This window comes from Pseudorca crassidens, chromosome 3 (genome assembly GCF_039906515.1).
Source record: "Pseudorca crassidens isolate mPseCra1 chromosome 3, mPseCra1.hap1, whole genome shotgun sequence".
NCBI classification, from domain to species: Eukaryota; Metazoa; Chordata; class Mammalia; order Artiodactyla; family Delphinidae; genus Pseudorca; species Pseudorca crassidens.
In genome coordinates, this window is record NC_090298.1 from 170,308,355 (window position 1) to 170,330,194 (window position 21,840).

The window sequence follows — 21,840 nt, forward strand, 5'->3', positions numbered from 1 at the left end:
CCAACACACTCTGACAGTCATCACTTGGCAAAAATAATTTAATAGTCCATTTGGGGAATGTCCTGGGACCTGCTTGTCCCTCCCTGAGCTCCAGCCCAGGCCACCCCACCCAGGGACCACCTGCCCACCCCAAGGACAGCTCTCTGACGCCCCCAGACCCTGCCCAGGCCCGACAGGGACGGGTTTGCCCATAGCACCTTTCCCTGCACCCCCTCATTCCTAGAGAAGCTGGGCCACAGCACCCCAACCCCCCAGAGCACAGCCCTGTCCCCGGACCCCCTAGATACCCCTCCCACGCCAACACTGCAGCCCTGCACTCAGAGTGGCAGAGAAGAGACTTCAGCCTGGCCCCGGGGAGCCTGCAGTCCACCCAGGGGTTCAAGATGCGACAGCGGCTGGGAGGCAGGGAAGCGAGATACAATTCATTCCAACATGGTTTATGGGCAGAGTCCTCGAGGGAGCGGCCCTATGAGGGGGGTGGGCGCAGGTGCTCCAGCCCGTCTGCGTACTGGAAGGCCGACCCTGTCTCATACTCATACATGTCCAGGGCCACCTCGCAGCTCTCCCGCACCACGCGCTCGGGGTCTGCCGCGTGGGCCCGCAGGGCGGCCAGGCAGGCGGGCCGGGCGATGGCCCCTAGGGCCTCCGCGCACTCGTGCCGCACCATGGGGTTCTCGGTGGGTCGCGCCAGGGCCGCCGCCAGCTGGGGCACGGCCGCCTCGTGCTGCAGCTGGCCCAGGACGTAGCCGATCTCGTGGCGGAAGAGGGCACTGCCGCAGTGCAGGCCTGCGGGAGAGAGAGTTGCGGGCTGGGGGAGCCATCGGGACAGGAAGGGACCTGGGGCAGGGCAGCCTGGGGACAGAAGTGTCCAAGAGGGGTGGAAAGGGTACCCGTCGAGGACACCCCGCCCTGGTGCTCAGCGCTGCCCAGAGGGAGGGCCCGGAGACACGGGGCAGGAGAAGCAACGAGGGGTCAGCCAGGCACTGGGAACTCCGCCCTCCCTCTGGCCGGACCGGGCGTGGCCTCCTCCTTCCCAGGCCCAGCGTCCCTCCCCGCCTCTCCCTGAACTTCTGTGCTCTGCGTTGTCCTCACACCAGCCAGTGCTATTGGCAGGCATGTTGTGCATTTGTGCTTCTGGGTTGCTTCCCACACGACTCCACACACGATAGAGTCTTATCAGTGACACTGGGAGTCCCGGGCCTTTCACCCCACCACAGCCAGACAGGCCACGCTTCTCCTGATGGGGACCCGCGGCCGGACCTGGGAGTGACCTGCCTGCGATCAGATGCCACTTTTCAGGCAGAGCTGGTTTGAAGCAGGCCCGCCAGACTGTGCGGCCCCTGCTCCGAGCATTATCCAGGACAAACCCACCACACACCCACTCTGTGCTCCCACCCGGCATCCCCTGGGTCCTGGGTCATGGTGATGGCTGGACATCTCCTCTGCCAGACAGGAAGCTCCAGGAGGGCAGAGGGGGGCTCTGAGTGCTCTGTGGACCAGAAGCAGACCACCTCAGGCAATGGGGGGGGTGCCAAGGGACCCCAGGATTCCCCAAGTCCCCCCCCTCCTTTTCAGGTGGGGGAACCACAGCCCCGCAGGCTTGCACGGGGCTCCCTGCAGAGCTGGGATGAAAATGACACAAGTAAATGATGACAGGGCATCTGGGGAATTCCCTGGTGGGCCAGCAGTTAAGACTCTGCGCTTCCAATGCAGGGGGCACAGGTTCGATCCCTAGTCGGGGAACTAATATCCCGCATGCCTCGCGTGGCCAAAAAAATTTAAAAAACAAAAACAAAAAAAACAGGGCTTCTGGGGATCAAATCCCAACTGCTGCTCGGACCACTGTGTGATCTTGGGCAGGTATCTGTGCCTCTCTGGGCCTAGGCATCCTCCACAGAGAAGAGGGGGTAATAAGAGGAGTACCTGCCCCAGGATGCAAGTGCCCTGGGACGCTGGGCTGCCCCGTATGACAGATGTGGCCACTGGGCCTCCCCAAGGGGCCCCGACCCTGCCCCCCGGGGCCCCTCCTCACCCTCGGCCAGCGCCAGGGCAGCCTCCTCCCCGCCAGCATCACGCAGGGCGAACATGGCTCGGTATCGGTCGAAGAGCGGCCGGGCCTCATCCAGCAGCGCCACCCGCAGCCGCCCCACGTCGCGCTCCTCGGCGGATGGGGCCGGATCCACGGAGAGGTAGGGCCCCTGAGCCACCGGCTCCCCGCTGTGCTGCTGCAGCCACTCCAGCCGCCGGACGGCCAGCTGGCACGTCTCTGCCACCTGCGGGGACAGGGGGGTGGATGTGCCGGGCCCTCCCCCAGCCCCCAGGGCTCCCGGTTTAGCAGGGGTGGAGCCAACAGACACAGGACCAACTGATCTTTCCAGACTGGAGACAAACCAGCAGGGGCTGCTGTGACTAGAGAGTGACCAGGGGCAGAGGACCAGGAGGGGCTAGCTTGAAGGTGACATCAGAACCAGTGAGAGAGGCGTCAGGTGGAATCAGCCAGTGCAAAGGCCCCAAGGCAGGACGTGCCGGACCCGTCAGGGAAAAGCCAACAACAGAGATGACCTGAGGTGGCTGGGCCAGACTACTTGGGGCCTGCGGGCTTGGGATTTTGTCCTAAAGGTGATGACAAACCGTGAGTGGGGCAGTGGTCCTCTCAGCATCCCTGGGCCGGGTGGTTACCCTGGCAACCAGGCACAGGGTCTGAGGCCGCTTCCTGGGCCCGAAGCACGGAGGGGGGTGGGGGAGGGGCTGCGTTACCTCGATGACAGGGTCGGTGGAGTACTGCTTCAGGATCTCCAGCACCTCTGGGTCCCCAATGGCTCCCAGGGCCTCCCCTGAGAATGGGGCAGAGGGCACATGTTGATTGGCTGGGAAACGCCCTGAATGCCTCGGCGGGTGGAGAGGCGCTAACCAGCACCAACGCCTCCTCCGTGATGCCCCTCCCCATCGCTCTGCCTGTATCCTGCGGGCCGCTCCAGCCACTGAGGTTTGGAGCTGGAGCTGGTCCAGCCCTGAAGCTGTGCCAGTTAGCGTCCCTTCCCCAGGAATCAGGCTTTGCTGGAACCAGACTCAGACCCCGCCCCAGCCCGCACCCCCAGAGCTCACGGCCTAGAGGGGAGACACAGACAAGCGTGTCATTACAACTTGGGGACACGGGTGGCAAGGAGCCAAGAACAGTTGGCTGAGTCGAGCCCATCAAGGGGAGCCCTGAAAACCTGGTGGAGGTTTTTAAGTTGTACTGTGGGCAAGGAGGGTCAGCACACCAGCACCATCCTGCCTCAGGGCCTTTGCAAAGGCCGTGCCCGCTACCTGGAGCACCTTTCCCCAGACATCTACCTAGATAACTCCCTTACTCCACTTAGGTCTTTTAATTGGTAACCACCAATTAAAAATGGCAACACCGGACTTCCCTTGTGGTCCAGTGGTTAAGACTCTGTGTGTCAAATGCAGGAGGTACGGGTTTGATCCCTAGTCGGGGAACTGGGATCCCACATGCCCCGTGGCGAGGCCAAAAAAAAAAAAGGCAACACCTCCAGCACCCCCATCCCGCCCATGGCTTTATTTTCCTCCTTAGCGCTTACATAAGTGTTTCCACCATAACATGACTGGGTGTTCTACAAAATCACACACTCAAACTAACAGCGCTTATGGGACAAGAGAGGTTTGGGGTCGAACATTCTTTGTAAGGAGAGCTCCAACAGCATCAGCGATTGGGGTCTTGAGCGGTCCCCAGGGCAGCCTGGCATAGCTGGAGATCATCATGGGGAATATTAAAAAGGCCCCAAAACAATCAAATGGAAACAATTCCCCCTGCTGGCTATGAGCTCACTGGATACATCAATACAAACACAGCCCCGGCTGCACAGACCCGCCAAGGGTGTTTCTAGTCCATCTTGTTTGCCGTCAGAGTCCCTTGTGAGAACAGGGCCTGGTCCACAGCAGGCAGTCCATAAACACGTCCGGTGAACGAACTGAATGAGTGATCTCAGGGATTGACCATCCATGGCCACCATCCAAAGACACCATATGTCTTTGTATGAACGAAGAATGGTTTTTCCATTTTTAAATGGTTTTTGAAAAATCAAAAGGGGACTTCCCTGGTGGTGCAGTGGTTAAGAATCTGCCTACCAAGGCAGGGGACAAGGTTCGATCCCTGGTCTGGGAAGATCCCACATGCCACAGAGCAACTAAGCCCGTGAGCCGTTTAAAAAAAAAAAAAAGAAAGAAAGAAAAAATTCAAAAGGATCACATTTTATGACGCGTAAAAGTGATGTGAGATTCAAATCTCAGGGCCCATAAAGTTGGACTGGCTGGCGGCCACACGCCCATCTGTTGACTGGGGTTCAGGGTGGCTCTTACGCTGCAGCGGCAGAGTTGAGACCCGGGACAGAGATCGTGGGAGGATGCTTATCGCCCACCCCTTCCAGAGCCAGCCTGGTATAGCCCGCACCCTCACCGCCGCTCACCTGCCTCGTGGCGCACCATGGGCTCCTGGCGGGTGTCACGAAGCACGTCCACCAGCACGGGGATGGCCCGTGAGTCCTGCATCTGACCCAGGCAGTAGGCCAGCTCGTGCTTGAGCAGGGCCGAGTCGTCGCTGAAGGCCCGGCTGATCCAGGAGATGGCTGCTGGACCCCCGAGCCCGCGCAGTGTGAACAACGCCCGGAAGCGGGCCTGCAGGGGCTTCTGGGGGTCCACCAGCATCTGCCCCAACCCCTCCACCTCCTGCTCCGTCACCATGGTGCTGCCGCTGGGCTTGGGCTAAACAAGGGGACTCGTGGGCTCGAGAACCTGCAGCAGAAAAACAAGAGGCCAGGTGAGAGGCACCCTTCACCGCTCGCTGACTTGTGCGTTTCAGCGTTAGGACCTCGGGGGTGGGGCTGGTTTCCTAACTGCTGACCAGCCTGGCCATCTGGGTTCAAAGCCTGGCTCCGACCCTGCCTACTTGCTGTGTGGCCTTCCCTAAGGTACTTTCCCTCTCTGAGCCTCTGGCCTATACAAGAAGTTCCCTACATACAAACGAGTTCCCGTTCTGAGAGCATTTCTGTAAGTCCAATTTGTTCATAAGTCCAACAAAGTTAGCCTAGGTACCCAACAAACATAATCGGCTATAGAGTACTGTAATAGGTTTATAATACTTTTCACACAGATAATACACACACACAAAAAAAACAAAAAAATAAAGGACATTGAGAAGTTTCCCTATCTCCTCCATCATTTTTCCACGCTTCTTTGGTATTATCGCAGATTTCACATGTTCCATGATCTTGTCCTTTTTCTTTAGAATTGTTCTGATGGCTGAACGATTCATGTTACAAGAACGAGTGACGTCTACCATCTTTTCGCCTGGCCCCAGTCTCTCAATTATTGTCACTTTTGTTTCCATCGTTATTGGTTGGCGGTTCTTAGCAGTACCAGCTACATCACCGCTGCTTTTACGCTTGCTTCCGGACATCCTGGGCTTGAAATAAAGATACTGTACTACTGTACTCTATACAGTGCTGTACAGTAAAGTACACAAAAGCACAACCACTTGTAGAGCCAGGCTCCCGAGTCAAGCTCTAAACCACAAACGCCATGTTGAATAGATGGATTAAGATTCAAGGACACAGCTGAGGCTGGACTCCATCCTCCAGACCAATGACATGCTCCGTGAACCTGACAAGCAGGCTGTAGCTCCCAGAGGCGTAAGTAGGGTTGAGCAGGCATAATGGGGGAAGTGCAGCTGCCTGCGCACAGGTGACCATCAAAGGAGGTGACATGCAAAAGAGTGAAGCCAGGGGTGAGCAAGCTGGCAAGGCATTATGGACCATGGAGACCCAACTCCTTCTTCTACACAGATGAGCTGTGACCTGTCTGGGGTCACACAGCAAGTCAAGTGCTGACAGCACCCAGGACTCATGAATCCCGGTCTGTGCAGGGCCTCCCTCAAGACACAAAGGAGAGACACACACTATTTTGTTCACTGTTGTATCCCCAAGGCCCAGCACAGTGTCTGTCGCTATGGCAGCAGGCACTCAATAAGTATTGTTGAATGAATTGGGCACCCACTGCCTGCCAGGCACGGTACTGAGTGGTTTATACACAGTATAAACCACTGTATCATCTGTAAAATAGGCGTAAAGGGCACATGGACATCACAGAGTTGCTGTGAATGGAATGATGCTCATAGAGCACTTAGTACCCACTGCTGGTACTTAGTAGGCACTTGATAAGCCAGAGCTGGTATTAAATATTTCCACAGGGAGGGCCTTCCCTGGTGGCGCAGTGGTTAAGAATCCACCTGCCAAAGCAGGGGAAACGGGTTCGAGCCGTGGTCCGGGAAGATCCCACATGACGCGGGGCAACTAAGTCCGTGCGCCATAACTACTGAGCCCTCTCTCTAGAGTTCGCGGAACACAACTACTGAGCCCGCGTGCCACAACTACTGAAGCCCACGCGCCTAGAACCTGTTCTCCTCAACAAGAGAAGCCACCGCAGTGAGAAGCCTGCACACCGCGACGAAGAGCAGCCCCCGCTCGCCGCAACTAAAGGAAGCCTGCGCGCAGCAACGAAGACCCAACGCAGCCAAAAATGAATAAATAAATAAATTTATTTTAAAAAAAATCTCCACAGGGAGCCCAACACCCACCTCTATACGCAGGAGAACAAGTAAGGGGGTACATCTGGAAGCCCGCTACCCATATATTACGCCCATTTTTCAGTGGGAAGGGGGACAGGGGTATGGACATGGGGTTGAGGGGATCAGCCCCCAACCAAGGCAGAATCTGGGAATCCGCCCCCTTGAGGATTTTCTAAACCAAGAATTCCCAAGAAAAGGATCTCCGATAGGGCTTCCCTGGTGGCGCAGTGGTTGAGAGTCCGCCTGCCGATGCTAGGGGACACAGGTTCGTGCCCCGGTCTGGGAAGATCCCACGTACCGCGGAGCGGCTGGGCCCGTGAGCCATGGCTGCTGAGCCTGCGCGTCCGGAGCCTGTGCTCCGCAATGGGAGAGGCCACAACAGTGAGAGGCCCGCGTACCGCAAAAAAAAAAGATCTCCGATAACTAGACGCGCCCTTCAGAGAGGGGTAGCCCCGACACGGCAAACCTCGGGGCTGCCGACAGGATCCCCCAGCGACGACCAGCTCCCCAACGCTCCTTGGAAAAGACTCCCAGGAACTGGATGTCTCTACCTCTGTTTATGTGGATCCCCCAGTACTGGATCCCTCACAGGTTGGTTCTCCCAGAACCCCAAGAAAGGGGTTGCCCAACATGGGACCCCCGCCCCACGTGCTGACTCTTTAGTGAAGAGATCCCCGGAGGCCGAGTGTCCAGAATTCATGGGGAAGAGCTGCCGGGACCTGTCAGAAGGAAGCCCTTCGATCCCCCCAGCCAAAGAATCCCAGAGCCGGGACCCGCAACGAGGCGTCCTCCACGTTTCCCCCGCCGCCGGAACGCCCCAGCGAGCTCCCGGATCAGAGGACCTACCGGACCGGCCTGCTCCCGCCACTGCCAGCACCCGCGACGCTCCTAAAGCGCTCTGGGGGCCGCCATCTTGCCGCCCACGTGACAGAGCCGGACGGTACCAACGCAGCACCGAGGGGGAAATGTAGTCAAAGGCTCCGCAGCGTGAGGAGGCCCGGAAGCGCGAGTTAGCACCGGTGCCATAGCTCACAATCACACATCAGGCGGAGTCTATGGCATTCCTCAGGGAAAGGGAAGGGCAACTTCCATCCTTTCCCTGTAAGAGATTTTCTCCGGCCTCCCCAGCCGGTACGACGAGTGGAAATGGTTTGTGCCGATTCAGCCCGGAGGTGGGGTCGCCTAGCGATACAGCATGCGTAGTGTCTCTGGGGCGCGGTAAGTTTCAGGGGCGCGGCCAATGGACTCGCGTGGCTAGACGCGAGATTGGTAGGGATGAAAACAAGGACTTGATCCAGTCGTTCATTTATTCATTCATTTAACACATAGTTTATGGGCGCTGAGGACAAGACGGCCTGCAGCCCTTACCCTTATCAACCTCGCAGTCTGGTTGTCTGAAGGAGACAAACAGTAATAGGATAAGTAAAAATACATATTAGGTGGTGACAGGCTAAGGAGGAAACAATAATCCCGTTGGTGCGTGTATGGGGTGGGCAGTTTTAGGAAGGACTTGGCTTTACTCTGACAAAATGAGAAACCACTGGAGTGTCGTAATCAGGGAAATGGCATACTCTGACTGTTAACAGGATCATTCAGGCTGGTGAGTAGAAAACAGACAGGAGGGACGGTGAAGGGCGAGAGAAGTATTCAGATTCTGGATTAATTCTGAAGGTGGAGCAAACAGGATTTGTGGCTGGATTGGACATGGCATTTGGAAGAAAGAGTTATGTTAAGGCTAAGTACAAGGTTTTTGACACGTAGGAAGGATGGAGCAACCATGAACCATTGGCCTCCCCATCCTAGACATCCAGGGTCCTGTTAACTCTGCCTCTGAAATAGAGTCGGAATTCAGGTACTTTGCTCATCTATCGCCCCCATTGAAGGTCCAAGCCACCACTGGCTGCCACCAGCCAGAGAAAAGAGAGCTTGTAAGTGATTGTGTCAAAAGACTATAGCGGGGGCTTCCCTGGTGGCGCAGTGGTTGAGAGTCCGCCTGCCGATGCAGGGGACATGTGTTCATGCCCCGGTCCGGGAAGATCCCACGTGCCGCGGAGCGGCTGGGCCCGTGAGCCATGGCCGCTGGGCCTGCGCGTCCGGAGCCTGTGCTCCGCAGCGGGAGAGGAAAAAAAAAAAAAGAATATAGCGGTTCCTCAAAGAGTTAAACATAGAACAACCATATGATCCAGCAATTCCACTCCTAGTTACACCCAAGAGAAATGAAAGCAGGGACTCAGATAATTGTGCATCCATGTTCATCAAAGCATTATTCACAGTGGCCTCAGGCCCTGGTAACCTCTATTATATTTTCTGTCTCTGATTTTGACTACTCTAGGAAGCTTAGAAAGTGGGATCAAACAATATTTGTCCTTTTGTGTCTGGCTTATTTCAACTGAGCATAGTTATCCTCAGGGTTCATCATGTTGTCGCGTGAATCACAATTTCCTTCCTTTTTAATTTCCTTCCTATTGCATGAATGGACCACATTTTGTTTATCTGTTCATCCCTCAATGGACATTTGGATTGTCTCCACCTTTTGGCTATTGTAAATAATGCTGCTCTGAACATTGGTGTACAAGTACCTCTTTGATTCCCTATTTTCGAATCTTTTGGGCATATACCCAGGAGTGGAATTTCCGGATCATGTGGTAGTTCTATGTTTAACTTTTTGAGGAACTGCTGAACTTTGTCCACAGCAGCTGCACCATTTTACATTCCCAGCAGCAACATTCAAGGATCCCAATTTCTCCACATTCTCACCAGCACTTGTTATTTTCTGTTTTGATAGTAGCCATCCTAATGGATGTGATGAGTGTGACTTATTTGGAGATGCATAAAAAGTGAGATATATTGATGGATGGATAAATACATAATAAGGCAAATATAGTAAAATGTTCATTGGAGAAGGTGGACGGTGGGCATATGACAGTCCACTGTAAAATTCTTTCAACTTTTCTGTACATCTGAAAGTTTCCTCAATAAACTGTTGGAAAAATAGGTGGCAGGGAAAAGGAGGGCTACTTCTATTCTCAGTGTTTAAACATTTCAAAGTTACACATTTGAAAAGTGTCTTAACTTTTTAAAATGCGGAACCTTTGAGTCTGCAAATCCATTTTGAGGAATTTCGCTGACACTAGTGTAAAGAAAAGTGAAAAAAGAAGTATTCATTGCAACATTATTTAAAATGGCAAAAAAGGGCTGCCCTGGTGGCGCAGTGGTTAAGAACCTGCCTTCCAATGCAGGGGACATGGGTTTGAGACCTACAAAAGGATGGGAAGATCTACCCACGTTGTATGAAAAGTGGTCCAAGATGTACTTCCAAAAAGTGAAGAGAGCAAGGCACAGCATCAATAATGTGATCTCATTTACATAAATGGATTTAGATATGTAAATTACATATGGGTAAAATTTTTGAAAAATGGCCAACAATTTACCCAGAGTACTTACTTTAAATCTTACACCTCCCTGTGCTGCTTGAATTCTTTTTACTGTACTATTTTATTTTGACATTTGTTAGGGATGTGACAGCAGCCCCTTCAGGGTGAGCTGGCAGCCTTCACAAGGTGGTCACTTTGATCAGGAGACAGAATTCGCCTGACTACTCAGGGTCCTGTTCTCAGCCATCTCCTGCTTTCTGGGTCAGGCAAGAAGCATAAGGGGGTGAATCAAACATAACGGGGGCCTGGGGCACCCAGGCTCCTTCTATGGGTGGCTGCCACCCCTCTCCAGCCAGTCATTGCCCTTTGTGGCCAGATGTTCCTTTTTTTTTTTTTTAATTTTAAATCTTTATTTATGTTTTGGTCACACCACGTGGCATGTGGGATCCTAGTTACCTGACCAGGGATTGAACCCGAGCTCCCTGCATTGGGAGCATGGAGTCCCAACCACTGGACCACCAGGGAAGTTCCCTAGATGTTCTATTTTTAAGGGAAGCCAGGCAGCAGTTGATTTTACATGCAATCTCCCCTTTAAAACATGAGGGCGATTGATGAAAAGCATCAACATGCCACGCACAGCAAAGAAGTCACTTGGATAGGCCAACTGCTGGTTTAAACATTCAGTTATTCATCTTGCAAATATCTATTATCTGCTATGTGGCAGGCGCTGTCCTGGGACAGAGGGCAGAAAACGAACAGACCGTCTCTGGCCTCATGGAGCTGACATCCCGATTATTGTTACTTTTCTTTTCTTTTTTTAAATTTTATTGGGGTATAGTTGGTTTACAATGTCAGTTTCAGGTGTTCAGCATAGAGGTTCAGTTATACATACACCTATTTCCATTCTTTTTTAGGTTCTTTTCTCATATAGGTTATCACAGAATATTGAGTAGAGGGACTTCCCTGGTGGTCCAGTGGTTAAGACTCCACGCTCCCAATGCAGGGGGCCCAGGTTCGACACCTAGTCGGGGAATAGATCCCGCATGCTGCAACTAAAGATCCCACGGGCCGTAACTAAGACCCGGCACAGCCTAAATAAATAAATAATAAAATAAATAAATATTTTTTTGAAGTATATTGAGTAGAGTTCCCTGTGCTCTACAGTAGGTCCTTGATGGTTATCTATCTTATACATAGTAGTGTGTTACTTTTCTATTGTCTTCCTGTGTGTTGGAAAGCTGACCCCAGAGAACTGGCTTTACAGTGGACCTGCCTGGCTCGCAGGGCCGCCATCTGGACCACGTTTGGTGGCTCAGGCTAATGTCCACACAGGACTACCCTGGGCGCTGTGTTGACTCTGGAAGGCTTCAGGGCAGTGTGCCAGGTGTGATCGGGCCCAAGGATGCTCTGGGAGTGAGTGGAGATAGACGCAGGGGTGCAGGAAGCAGATATGGGAAGCCACACCCAAAAGCCGGGCCTGTGTATGTCCGAGAACTTGGAATCTTGAACCTTCAGGCTTGCGGGGAACTGATAGCAAGAGAGCAGTCTGTGCCGAGCCCAAAACACCACCCACCTTCGGTTCTGAGGCTCTGCTGCTTTTTTTTTTTTTTAATTCAAGTATACTTGAATTATAATGTTGTGTTAGTTTCAGGTGAACAGCAAAGTGATTTGGTTATACATATACATCTATGTGTATGTATCTATATTATTTTTTTCAGTTATGCATATATATTCTTTTTCAGATTCTTTTCCATTATAGGTTATTACAAGATAGTGAATATAGTTCCCTATACAGTAGGTCCTTGTTTTTTATCTATTTTATTTATAGGTTCATTTGTGCCATATTTTAGATTCCACATGTAAGTGATATGATATGGTATTTGTCTTTCTCTTTCTGACTTACTTCACTTGGTATGAGAATCTCTAGTTGCAACCATGTTGCTGCAAATGGCATTATTTCATTCATTCTTTTTTATGGCTGAGTAGTATTCCATTGTATGTCTGTACCACATCTTTATCCATTCAGCTGTTGATGGGTTGTTATAAACAAAAGTCCATTGGAGAAAACTGGGGGTTCAGACTGTAGTTTAAGTTATTTCCACGTTTTGGCTATCGTGAACAGTGTTGCTATGAACATAGGAGTGCATGTATCTTTTTGAATTATAGTTTTGCCCAGGTATTCCCAGGAGTGGGATTGCTGGGTCACATGGTAATTCTATTTTTAGTTTTCTGAAGAACCTCCATACTGTTTTCCATAGGAGCTGTACCAACAACTTACATTCCCACCAACTATGTAGGAGGGAAAGGTTTTTAAAGACAGGGTAAGGGAGAGGGTTTGTGGGGTGTGTGATCAGCTCATGGACATTCTTCTGATTGGTTGATGGTGAGGTAACTGGGAGTCAACATCATCAGCCTTCTGATTCCAACTGGTGTGGGGTCTACGTGCTTGTGGGCATCATGCAGTTAACTTCTTCCACCTGGTGGGGGTTTCAGTATCTGCAAAACAGCTCAAAGGACATGGCTCAGAATATCATCTATAGCCCTTGAGGATGAACTAAAAGTCCTTGACTTTGTTTAATGGCTAAAATATTATTATTTTGTCTTGCTTGACTGTTTTCCTTCCTTTCTGCATTTTCTCACTTCTGATAAAATTTACTCTTTTGAACTTGGGGAAGACCTAGAAGGCTAAAGTTCTTCTACAGACAAGAGGCAGGCAGAGACTTCCTTGGTGGTCCAGTGGTTAAGAATCTGCCTTCCAATGCAGGGGACGTGGGTTCGATCCCTGGTCGGGGAACTAAGATCCCACATGCCACGGGGCAACTAAGCCTGCATGCCACAACTAGAGAGCCCACGCACCAGAACTAGAGAGAAGCCTGCACACTGCAACTGGAGAAGCCCACGCACTGCATGCCGCAACTAAGATCCGACGCAGCCAAATAAATAAATATTTAAAAACAACAACAAAAAAGGAGGCAGGCGGAGGACATGGAGGTGGGGGGTGTGTGTGTCTGTTCCGGGAAGCCTCCATAGCGTCCTGCTCAGTTACAGTAGGAATTAAGAATGCCCCATTCTGGCTTCCTGACTCCACTTTTTTTTTTTTTTTTTTTTTTTTTTTTTTTTGGCTGTGAGGTGCGTCTTGCAGGATCTTAGTCCCTTGACCAAGGATCAAACCCAGGCCACAGCAGTGAAAGCTCCGAGTCCTAACCACTGGACCTCCAGGGAACTCCCTACTCCATTTTAAATGAGGTTTCTGTTTACTAGTTTTCACACAGATCTCCAACTGTAGGAGTGGAATAGCTGGGCCATCTGGTAATTCTACATATAACTTTATGGGTAACAGCCAGTGTTCCCATAGTCGCTTCCGTATTTTACAATCCCACAGCAATGTATGAGGGTTCCACGTCTTTGTCAACACTTATTTTCCTGGGTTGGGGTGATGGGGTGTTTATTTTTATTATTATTTTTTAAATCACATCCATCCAGTAGGCTAAAGTGGTAGCTCTGTGGTTTTGATTTGCATTTCTCCATGGACTACAGGTGGTGACCATTTTCTCATGAATTGGCCATTATTTTCTTTGGAGAAATGTCCGCTTGGATCCTTTGTCCATATTTTGAGCAGAGATTTTTTTTTTTTTTTGCGGTACGCGGGCCTCTCACTGTTGTGGCCTCTCCCGTTGTGGAGCACAGGCTCCAGACGCGCAGGCTCAGCGGCCATGGCTCACGGGCCCAGCCGCTCCGCGGCATGTGGGATCTCCCCGGACCAGGGCACGAACCCTTTGTCCCCTGCATCGACAGGCGGACTCTCAACCACTGCGCCACCAGGGAAGCCCCTGAGCAGAGATTTTTATCTGTTTTGTTCCCTGCTTGGAGGGCCTGGAGGAGCACTCATAGGAACGCAGTGTTTGTTGAATGAATGAGTGAATGTGTTTCAGTAGTCAGTGGGGTTTGCACGACCTTCACCTGCACCTGTTGTGGGTCTCACCTGCGCTTATCACGCGGTGTGACTACATCCTTGCGGTGTGGGTCTGCGCAGGGGTACCTGTTTCTGCGACCGTCCCCTACTAAGAACGACACCCTAAACTGAGAGGAGCCACTCCCCCCAGATTCAGACGTAGCCGCCTCCGCGGGCCGCGGATCCTGTTCCCGCGCGGTTACCCTGGGCAACCCACGGCGCCACGCTTCCTGTATTGATTCGAATCTCGGGCTACGTCACGTCCTCCAGCGACGCCTGAGGCGCGCAGGCGCAGCCGCACGGAGCGGGGACTGGGCCGGGGCACGCAGCGCGCCGGCGCGGGGGCGTGGCCGGCTGCGGGAGCGCGCTCGCCGGAGGGCGCCGGACGGCGCGGAATCGCGACCGACGCCATATTAAGGAGCGCGGACCCCGGGTTACGGTCAGCCGCGAACGCGGCCGGACTCGGTGTAGCTGCTCTTACTAGAGGCGGGCGCGGCGCGGCGAGGCGCCAGGAGAGGCGGGGCTGGCGGATCCAGCGGGCGACGGGAGCGAGCCAGGTGAGGCGGTCGAGGTCTGGGGACGCGCCCCTTGGACCCAAGCGCGATCCCCGAGCCGGGCGGGCCTGCCCGGCCCCCGAAACCGAGCCGGCGGCCCGGCCCGCCTTCCCCAAGCTCAGGCCACCCCCACCCCTCGGGAGCCGGCCGGACGCCGGCGCGCCGCCCCGCAAGCCGAGCTAGGCCCGGGTGACCTCAGCATCCCATCTCCCGTCCTAACCCCCACGTCCGAGCCTCCCCATAGAGCAGGCCCTGCGTGACCTCCGCAAGCCGAGCCACCTGCAGGCCGTCACCTCCCCGCGCGGTCAGCGTCCCTATCCTTTTGTAATTAGCAGGTTGAGCTCTGACCGCTCCCCGCCCCAAACCGGGGGACTCCCCACTCCGTCCCCCCAGAACGGCAGGCCCACGCCCTAATTGGCCATGGCAGCTACTAAACAACAGCTTAGAACCTTTTTAGGTTGGCAGGCTTCTGCCGAATTTGTATCTCTACTTATGGCCTGTTAGTTAAGCCTCTCTATGAGGCTCTTAGAGGACCAGAAGATCTCACTCTTAAATGGATTCCTGAAATGGAGGCAGCCTTTAAACAAATAAAGAAGGCCCTAGTCACGCCCCGGCCCTAGGCTTACCAGACTTAACAAAACTCTTCTCTCTCTTTGTTCATGAGAAAATGGGGGTAGCTCTGGGAGTGCTGACACAATCCTTGGGACCACCTTAGTGCCCAGTGGCCTACCTATCTAGAAGCCTAGACTTGACATTTCAGGGATCGTCTCCCTGTCTAAGGGCATTAGCTGCTGCGGTACTACTAACAGAAGAAGCCTCCCAACTGAGAACAGGACAACCGCTTACTGTTGACACTCTGCACCAGGTCATGGATGTCCTTAATTCCAAGGCATTCCGTTGAATTTCAGATAGTAGAATCCAAAAATGTCAAGCTGGGGCTTCCCTGGTGGCGCAGTGGTTAGGAATCCGCCTGCCATTGCAGGGGACGCGGGTTCGAGCCCTGGTCCGGGAAGATCCCACATGCCATGGAGCAACTAAGCCCGTGCACCACAACTACTGAGCCTGCACTGTAGAGCCCACGAGCCACAACTGTGTAGACCGCACGCCACAGTTACTGAAGCCTGCACGCCTAGAGTCCATGCTCCGCAACAAAAGAAGCCACCTCAATGAGAAGCCCGCGCACCACAACGAAGAGTAGCCCCTGCTCACCACAACTAGAGAAAGCCCGTGTGCAGCAACGAAGACCCAACACAGCCAAAAATTAAAAAAAAAAAAGAAAAAATCGAGCTTTTTTCTTAGAGGGGTCAGAAATATCAGTCAAGCCTTGTACCACTCTAAACCATGCCACTCTCTTGCCCAGCCCAAATCCCAACACCCCTCTACTACATTCCTGTTTAGAAGTTGTTGATCATGCCTACAGTGCTAGGCCAGATCTACAGGACACCCCTTTACCCAAGCCAGATGCAGAACGGTTTACAGACAGCAGTAGTTTCATTTGAGAAGGTCAAAAGGTTTTGGGATATGCAATAGTCAGTTTAACAGAGGTGATAGAGTCGGGCCCACTCCATGGGGCAAACTACCTCTGCCCGGAAAGCAGAGCTTATAGCACTAACTAGAGCTCTCCAACTGGGAAAAGGACTACAAATTAACATTTACACAGACTCAGCATATGCCTTCCATGTAGTCCATACTCATGCGGCCATTTGGAAGGAAAGGGCCTACTGACCACACATAACGCCCCAATCAAATATGGACCAGAAATCCTGGACCTGTTAGAGGCCATAAAATCCCCTAAGGAATTAGCTATCATCCACTGCAGGGCACACCAGAAGGACCTGTGGGACATAACCAAAGGAAATAATATAGCAGATAGGGAAGCCAAAGGGCCCCCCAACATGGCCTACAGGCTCTCCTGATGCAAAGTTTAGACCCTTCACCACCACGGTATTCACCATCAGAACTTAAAGAGGGACAAAACCGTGGGTTCACTCTAACCCCTGAAGGGTGGCTCCAGAGCCCAGACACCAAACTTCTTTTACTAGAAGCCTCCCAATGGAAGATTCTAAAGCACCTTTAGCAGGCTACCCATTTAGGAGCCAAATCCCTCTTCAGACTGGTGGGGACAATATTCACAGGAAAAGGAATCCTCTCAACCCTCCAATCTATATCCCGGGCCTGTCCGGTCTGTCACCGGGCCAACCAAGAAGGGGCTATAAACACCCCCACCACTGTTCCATCCAATTCAAAGGCAGGGGAACCAACCAGGGGAAGATTGGCAGATGTATTTCACCCACATGCCCCCTTGTAAAGGCTTCAGGTATCTCCTAGTCATGGTAGATAGAGGCCTTCCCTACTAAGAGCATCCGAGGTTACCACTACCCTCATGGAACGTATCGTACCTCGGTTTGGAATGCCACGCTCATTACTATCGGATAATGGCCCTGCATTTATTTCAGGTCTGACCCAAGGCATCAGCGAAGCCCTCCAAATCAGTTACTATCTTCATTTGGCGCCCTCAGGCATCAGGCAAGGTAGAAAGAGCCAATCAAGCCCTCAAGAAATATCTAAGTTAGCAATAGAGACACACCAGACATGGGTCACCCTTCTTGCTATTGCTCTCTTAAGAGTGCAGATCACTCCAAAGGCCAGGCCTCATATAAGTCCTTATGAAATCTGTGGAAGATCGCTGCTGGGCGATCCAGAGACCCACTATTTAGTACAGTATCTCCCAACGTTAGGATTGACTCAAGAATATCTGGGAATACCAGGACCAAAATAGTCCTAAGCCAGATCCCAATTTCTCAGAAACCACTCCCCACTTATATGCAGGCGACTGGGTATATGTTAAGACCCTTGCACAGGAACGGAGACCACTCGAAGCAGTGTGGACAGGACCATACCAAGCCCTGCTGGCCACCCCAACAGCTGCCAAAATACAAGGCTTTACACTTGGATCCATGTGTCATGACTAAAGGCAGCCCCTCCTCCAGAGGACAAGAATCCTCAATCCACCAGTGATTCACCAGATGCCTCCTATAGTCGCGAGCCTTTGGACAGCCTCCACTTTCTCTTCAAAAGACAGGTGATGCCCCCCGAACCCTCAAGCCTCGATAGCCTGATTTTTTAATCTTGTCACCCTCCTTTTCTTTTTCTAGGCTTTTCGCCTGCCATGGGTTATTCTGTTCTACTCCTGTGGAACCACCTCTTGGTATTTTTGTCTTAACTCAAATATCCCAAAGGTGGTATAACTCTAATTCCACCCACACCATCCGCTCCTAATCTAAATGTGCACTATGAGTCAACTCCTCAGTATAACCTTTCCCTCGTCTCCCTCCGATTGGCCTTGGATTTCTGCCCCAGCACTCTGATTTTATTGCTCCTTATTACAAGATACAAACCTCCAAAACCCCCATCTGTTGAATCTAACCCCAACCCAACAACGACAATACATATATCAGTTAGCATGGGACAAAACCCTCCAAGGAGACTTTCAAGATTATACCCTGGACCAACTTTATCAATACTTAAACATAGCCTCCTAAAAACCGTTCTGATTCTTCTCCCTTTTTCCCTTCCTGTGCATACATACAGTCGTCACCCATATCTACTGCCAGTTCAGGAAGCCCTCAGACTCCTCAACCAGTCTTCACCAGGTTCATACAGAAACTGTTGGATGTGTACCACTGTCTCCCGTCAGTATGGCCTAAAGGCAATTCCCATTCCACCAGATGAATGGAACCAACTTGAATCCTATTTAGCCCTCTCATATTTCAATAGACCAGGATGGGCCGTCAATTCTAGAAAACCTACAGTGGACCATATACTTCTCAACCACATACATCAGAGGCCTCACTATAACCTTCAAAGGCCCATATTCTCAGTCTCTATGGCACAACCAGCTCCTCTACGTGTATCCTCTCTCTCTCGACCAGGGGCCCCTGTAGGTAAATTCCTCAATATTTCCCAGGCCTGTAATCATACGTTCACCCTTTCCCCTACCCAAACATGGGTTTCCCTCGTAACTGACGACAAAACAAACTATCCCCATACTTAACAATTTTGATTCCCCTTTCTACAGCATTTACTTCCCAAAACCTCCCAATGTTACCACCAATTGGACACAGGCTAGCTATTTTGGGACCTCCATCTGCCCCACCCCATCCCCAAGTTGCCCGTATCAGAACCACAAGTTTTTGTTCCAACCCTCTAATATTAAACAAGAAGACTACAGAAAACTCAAGACACCCGAGTACTACGACATAGGGTGGAACCCTACTATTCCTTCTTTTAACTGGGCTTATAACTTTTTTCCCGTTCCTCAAAGATTGTTTGCCTCTCCCCTTTAGCTGGAATGACTTTAGCTACCACCTATGGGGGCATAGAACATTCCCGTACTCATTTAGGAAAACCCTACTTCAATATCACTTTAGACATCTGCTTAGACCCTACAAATCATCACCTATTTCCTTTGCTGATCCAATGCTTATTTATGCCTTCCAGCCAACTGAATGGGGACCTGTACCCTTGCATACATTATTCCTAACCTTACCCTTATCGGTGACCGTATCCTGCTTCCGTTATACTCTCAATCACATAAACAAAAGCAGGCAACCCCCACTGTAATACCAGCCCTAGGGATTATCATTGGGATAGGAACGGGCTCAGCTGGACTTCTAAATTCTATTGTCACTGCCCGACAGCTCTCTCGAACTCACACAACAGATTGTCAACCTAGCAGCTCAAATTAACACTCTACGAGAACAAATAAATACTCCAGCAGGAGTGGTTGTACAGAATAGGAGAGTTTTAGACTTACAGCTAACCGAGGTGGGACCGGTGCAATGTTAAAGGAGGATTGCTGTTTTATTTGCTTATTTAAAGAGGGAGAAATGTGGTCCTCCAAGGACAAAGAACAAGATAAACTCAGAGGGCCAACATCGCCGGAACAGAGAGTTACGGGACTCATCACTCTGTCACGTAGCAACCATTACATCTTTTAGCCCTCCCAGGCATTCTGCCCTGCTCCTTTCCCGTCCCATATAAGGAAGGGTATTTGTCCTGTTCTTCCCCGACTCTGCACACTGGAAGTATGCATACCCTACCCAATCAGATGACTCGCAAGTTCCTTTGTTCCCTGGCTATAAAAACAGACAAGTGGGCTTCCCTGGTGGCGCAGTGGTTGAGAGTCCGCCTGCCGATGCTAGGGGACACGGGTTCGTGCCCTGGTCCGGGAAGATCCGACATGCCGCGGAGCGGCTGGGCCCGTGAGCCATGGCCGCTGAGCCTGCGCGTCCGGAGCCTGTGCTCCGCAACGGGAGAGGCCACAACAGTGAGAGGCCCGCGTACCGCAAAAAAAAAAAAAACAACAAAAAACAAGTAACCCGTGGTAGGGGTCAGCTCTCCCTATCAGAAAGTCATCCCGCTGTTCTGGCAGCGACCCTTCCCTTTAATAAATTCTTTTTTACATTCTGCCTTGTGTCTGGAAATTCTTTTCCAACCTGTTGAATGAGTGAATGTGTTTCAGTAGGCAGTGGGGTTTGCATGACCCTCACATGCACCTGTTGTGGGTCTCACCTGCGCTTATCACGCGGTGTGACACCGTCACTGCGGTGTGGGTTCGCCCAGGGGTACCTGTTTCTGCGACCGTCCCCTGCTAAGAACAACTCTCTAAATTGAGAGGAGCCACTCCCCCGGATTCCCACGTAGTTGCCTTCGCGGGCCGCGGATCCTGTTCCTGCGCGGTTGCCCTGGGCAACCCGTGGCACCACGCTTACTGTATTGATTCGAATCGCGGGCTACGTCACGTCGTCCCGAGATGCCCGCGGCGAGCAGGCACAGCTGCGCGGGGTGGGCGGGGCGGGACGCGGACCCGAGGCCCCGGCGCGCGGGGGCGGGACGGCGGCACGCAGCGCGGGGGCGGGGCCGGCCGCGGGAGCGCGCCCGGAGGAGGGTGCCGGAGGGCGCGGAGCCGCGACCGACGCCATATTAAGGAGCGGGGAGCCCGGGATCCCGTCAGCGGCGGCCGCGGCCGGACGCGGCGTAGCTGCGCTCAGCGGAGGCGGGCGCGGCGCGGCGCCGGGAGAGGCGGGGCTGGCGGAAGCAGCGAGCGACGGGCGACGGGCGACGGGAGCGAGCCAGGTGAGGCGGCCGAGGTCTGGGGACCCGCCCCCTGGACCCGAGCGCGACCCCCGAGTCGGGCGGGCCTGGCAGCGGCGCGGGCCTGCCCGGCCCCCGAAACCGAGCCGGCGGCCCGGCCCGCCGCCCCCGAGCTCAGGCCCCCCCACCCCTCGGGAGCCGGCCGGACGCCGGCGGGCCGCCCCGCAAGCCGAGCTAGGCCCGGGTGACCTCAGCATCCCATCTCCCGTCCTAACCCCCACGTCCGAGCCTCCCCATAGAGCAGGCCCTGCGTGACCTCCGCAAGCCGAGCCACCTGCAGGCCGTCACCTCCCCGCGCGGTCAGCGTCCCTATCCTTTTGTAATTAGCAGGTTGAGCTCTGACCGCTCCCCGCCCCAAACCGGGGGACTCCCCACTCTGTTCCCCAGAACGGCAGGCCCACGCCCTAATCTGTGTTCTTCATCATTGGCCTGTCAATCCCGGGTCTCTCAAGTTCACACCATACAGCTGGGGCCTGCCCAAATTGAAACTCCCCGCCCCAGCTGTCACAACTCTCTCCGTCTTGGACCAGCCCCCGCCCCCCGCCCGGATAAAATACAATCTGAGGTTCGTGGACCCTGGAACAGCCAGGGTGAGGTGCGGAGGCCCTGCCCGTATGGGCGCCCCATTGTGCTCACCGCGCCCCTCTCTGCTCCTGGCACACGGAAGCAGTTAGGCGACGAGTTTTGAATACATAAGTGCCCCACTGGCTCCCAGCCCGTCTGGTTTCTGCTCCCCGCACCCTTACGGCTTGACCCATTCTGGCCATGACCCACCCAGAATCCAGCGCTCCCATCTCACCACTGACCTCCCCAAAATGTGACCGCCTGGTGGTGCCCAACTGCCCTCCAATCCGGGACCATTCTGGGTCTTCCAACAAGCACTAGCCCGGCCACCCCGGATCCCGCAAGTGTGGCACAGTCACGCTGTCACAGCCGTTTTCCCCTGCTAAAAACTGACCCCCACCTCCCATTGGTCCTGCACTGTCCAGACCTGCCCCCAGTTCAAAGCCTGAGTCCCGCTGTTGTGCAGCTGTCCAGCCTAAACCCGTTTGGTTTTTCCCTGTTCTCTTTCCCCTCAAGTCATCCCTTGGTTCAAGGTGCCTCTCAAACTGAGAACTAGATCCCCCCACCCCCAGTCCACTAAGCGATGACCTCATGCCTTTAGCTGGTGAGGCTGCACCC

General features: G+C 53.2%; 2 protein-coding genes across 4 annotated transcripts in view; one reads left to right on the forward strand and one right to left on the reverse strand.

Annotated features, from left to right (window-relative positions):
- Positions 1-22: 22 nt before the first annotated feature.
- Positions 23-7,804, reverse strand: DOHH (deoxyhypusine hydroxylase). Its single transcript, XM_067734280.1, has 5 exons — positions 7,469-7,804; positions 4,467-4,791; positions 2,758-2,834; positions 2,033-2,273; positions 23-786 (listed from the first exon to the last, which is right to left on the reverse strand). The coding sequence occupies exons 2-5, from the start codon at positions 4,738-4,740 to the stop codon at positions 467-469; spliced, it is 912 nt and encodes a 303-aa protein (XP_067590381.1). The 5' UTR covers positions 4,741-4,791; positions 7,469-7,804; the 3' UTR covers positions 23-466.
- Positions 7,805-14,286: 6,482 nt separating this feature from the next.
- Positions 14,287-21,840, forward strand: part of FZR1 (fizzy and cell division cycle 20 related 1) — a 28,872-nt gene continuing 21,318 nt past the window's right edge. Inside the window, exon 1 of one of the 3 annotated variants that reach the window (XM_067734296.1) lies at positions 14,287-14,505. The gene's annotated coding sequence lies outside the window, so the exon portion shown is untranslated. Of the gene's footprint in view, positions 14,506-20,444; positions 20,641-21,840 lie in introns of those variants that run through there. The other 2 variants (XM_067734295.1, XM_067734297.1) reach the window with 2 other exon arrangements.

Bases quoted from the DNA above. Each gene is read 5' to 3' on its own strand.
- DOHH (XM_067734280.1), bottom strand. From the start codon at position 4,740: ATGGTGACGGAGCAGGAGGTGGAGGGGTTGGGGCAGATGCTGGTGGAC. The intron at 2,835-4,466 runs GTGAGCGGCGGT...CCCCATTCTCAG, and splicing joins CATGGTGCGCCACGAGGCAG to GGGAGGCCCTGGGAGCCATT. The intron at 787-2,032 runs GTGAGGAGGGGC...TCTCTCCCGCAG, and splicing joins TGCCCTGGCGCTGGCCGAGG to GCCTGCACTGCGGCAGTGCC.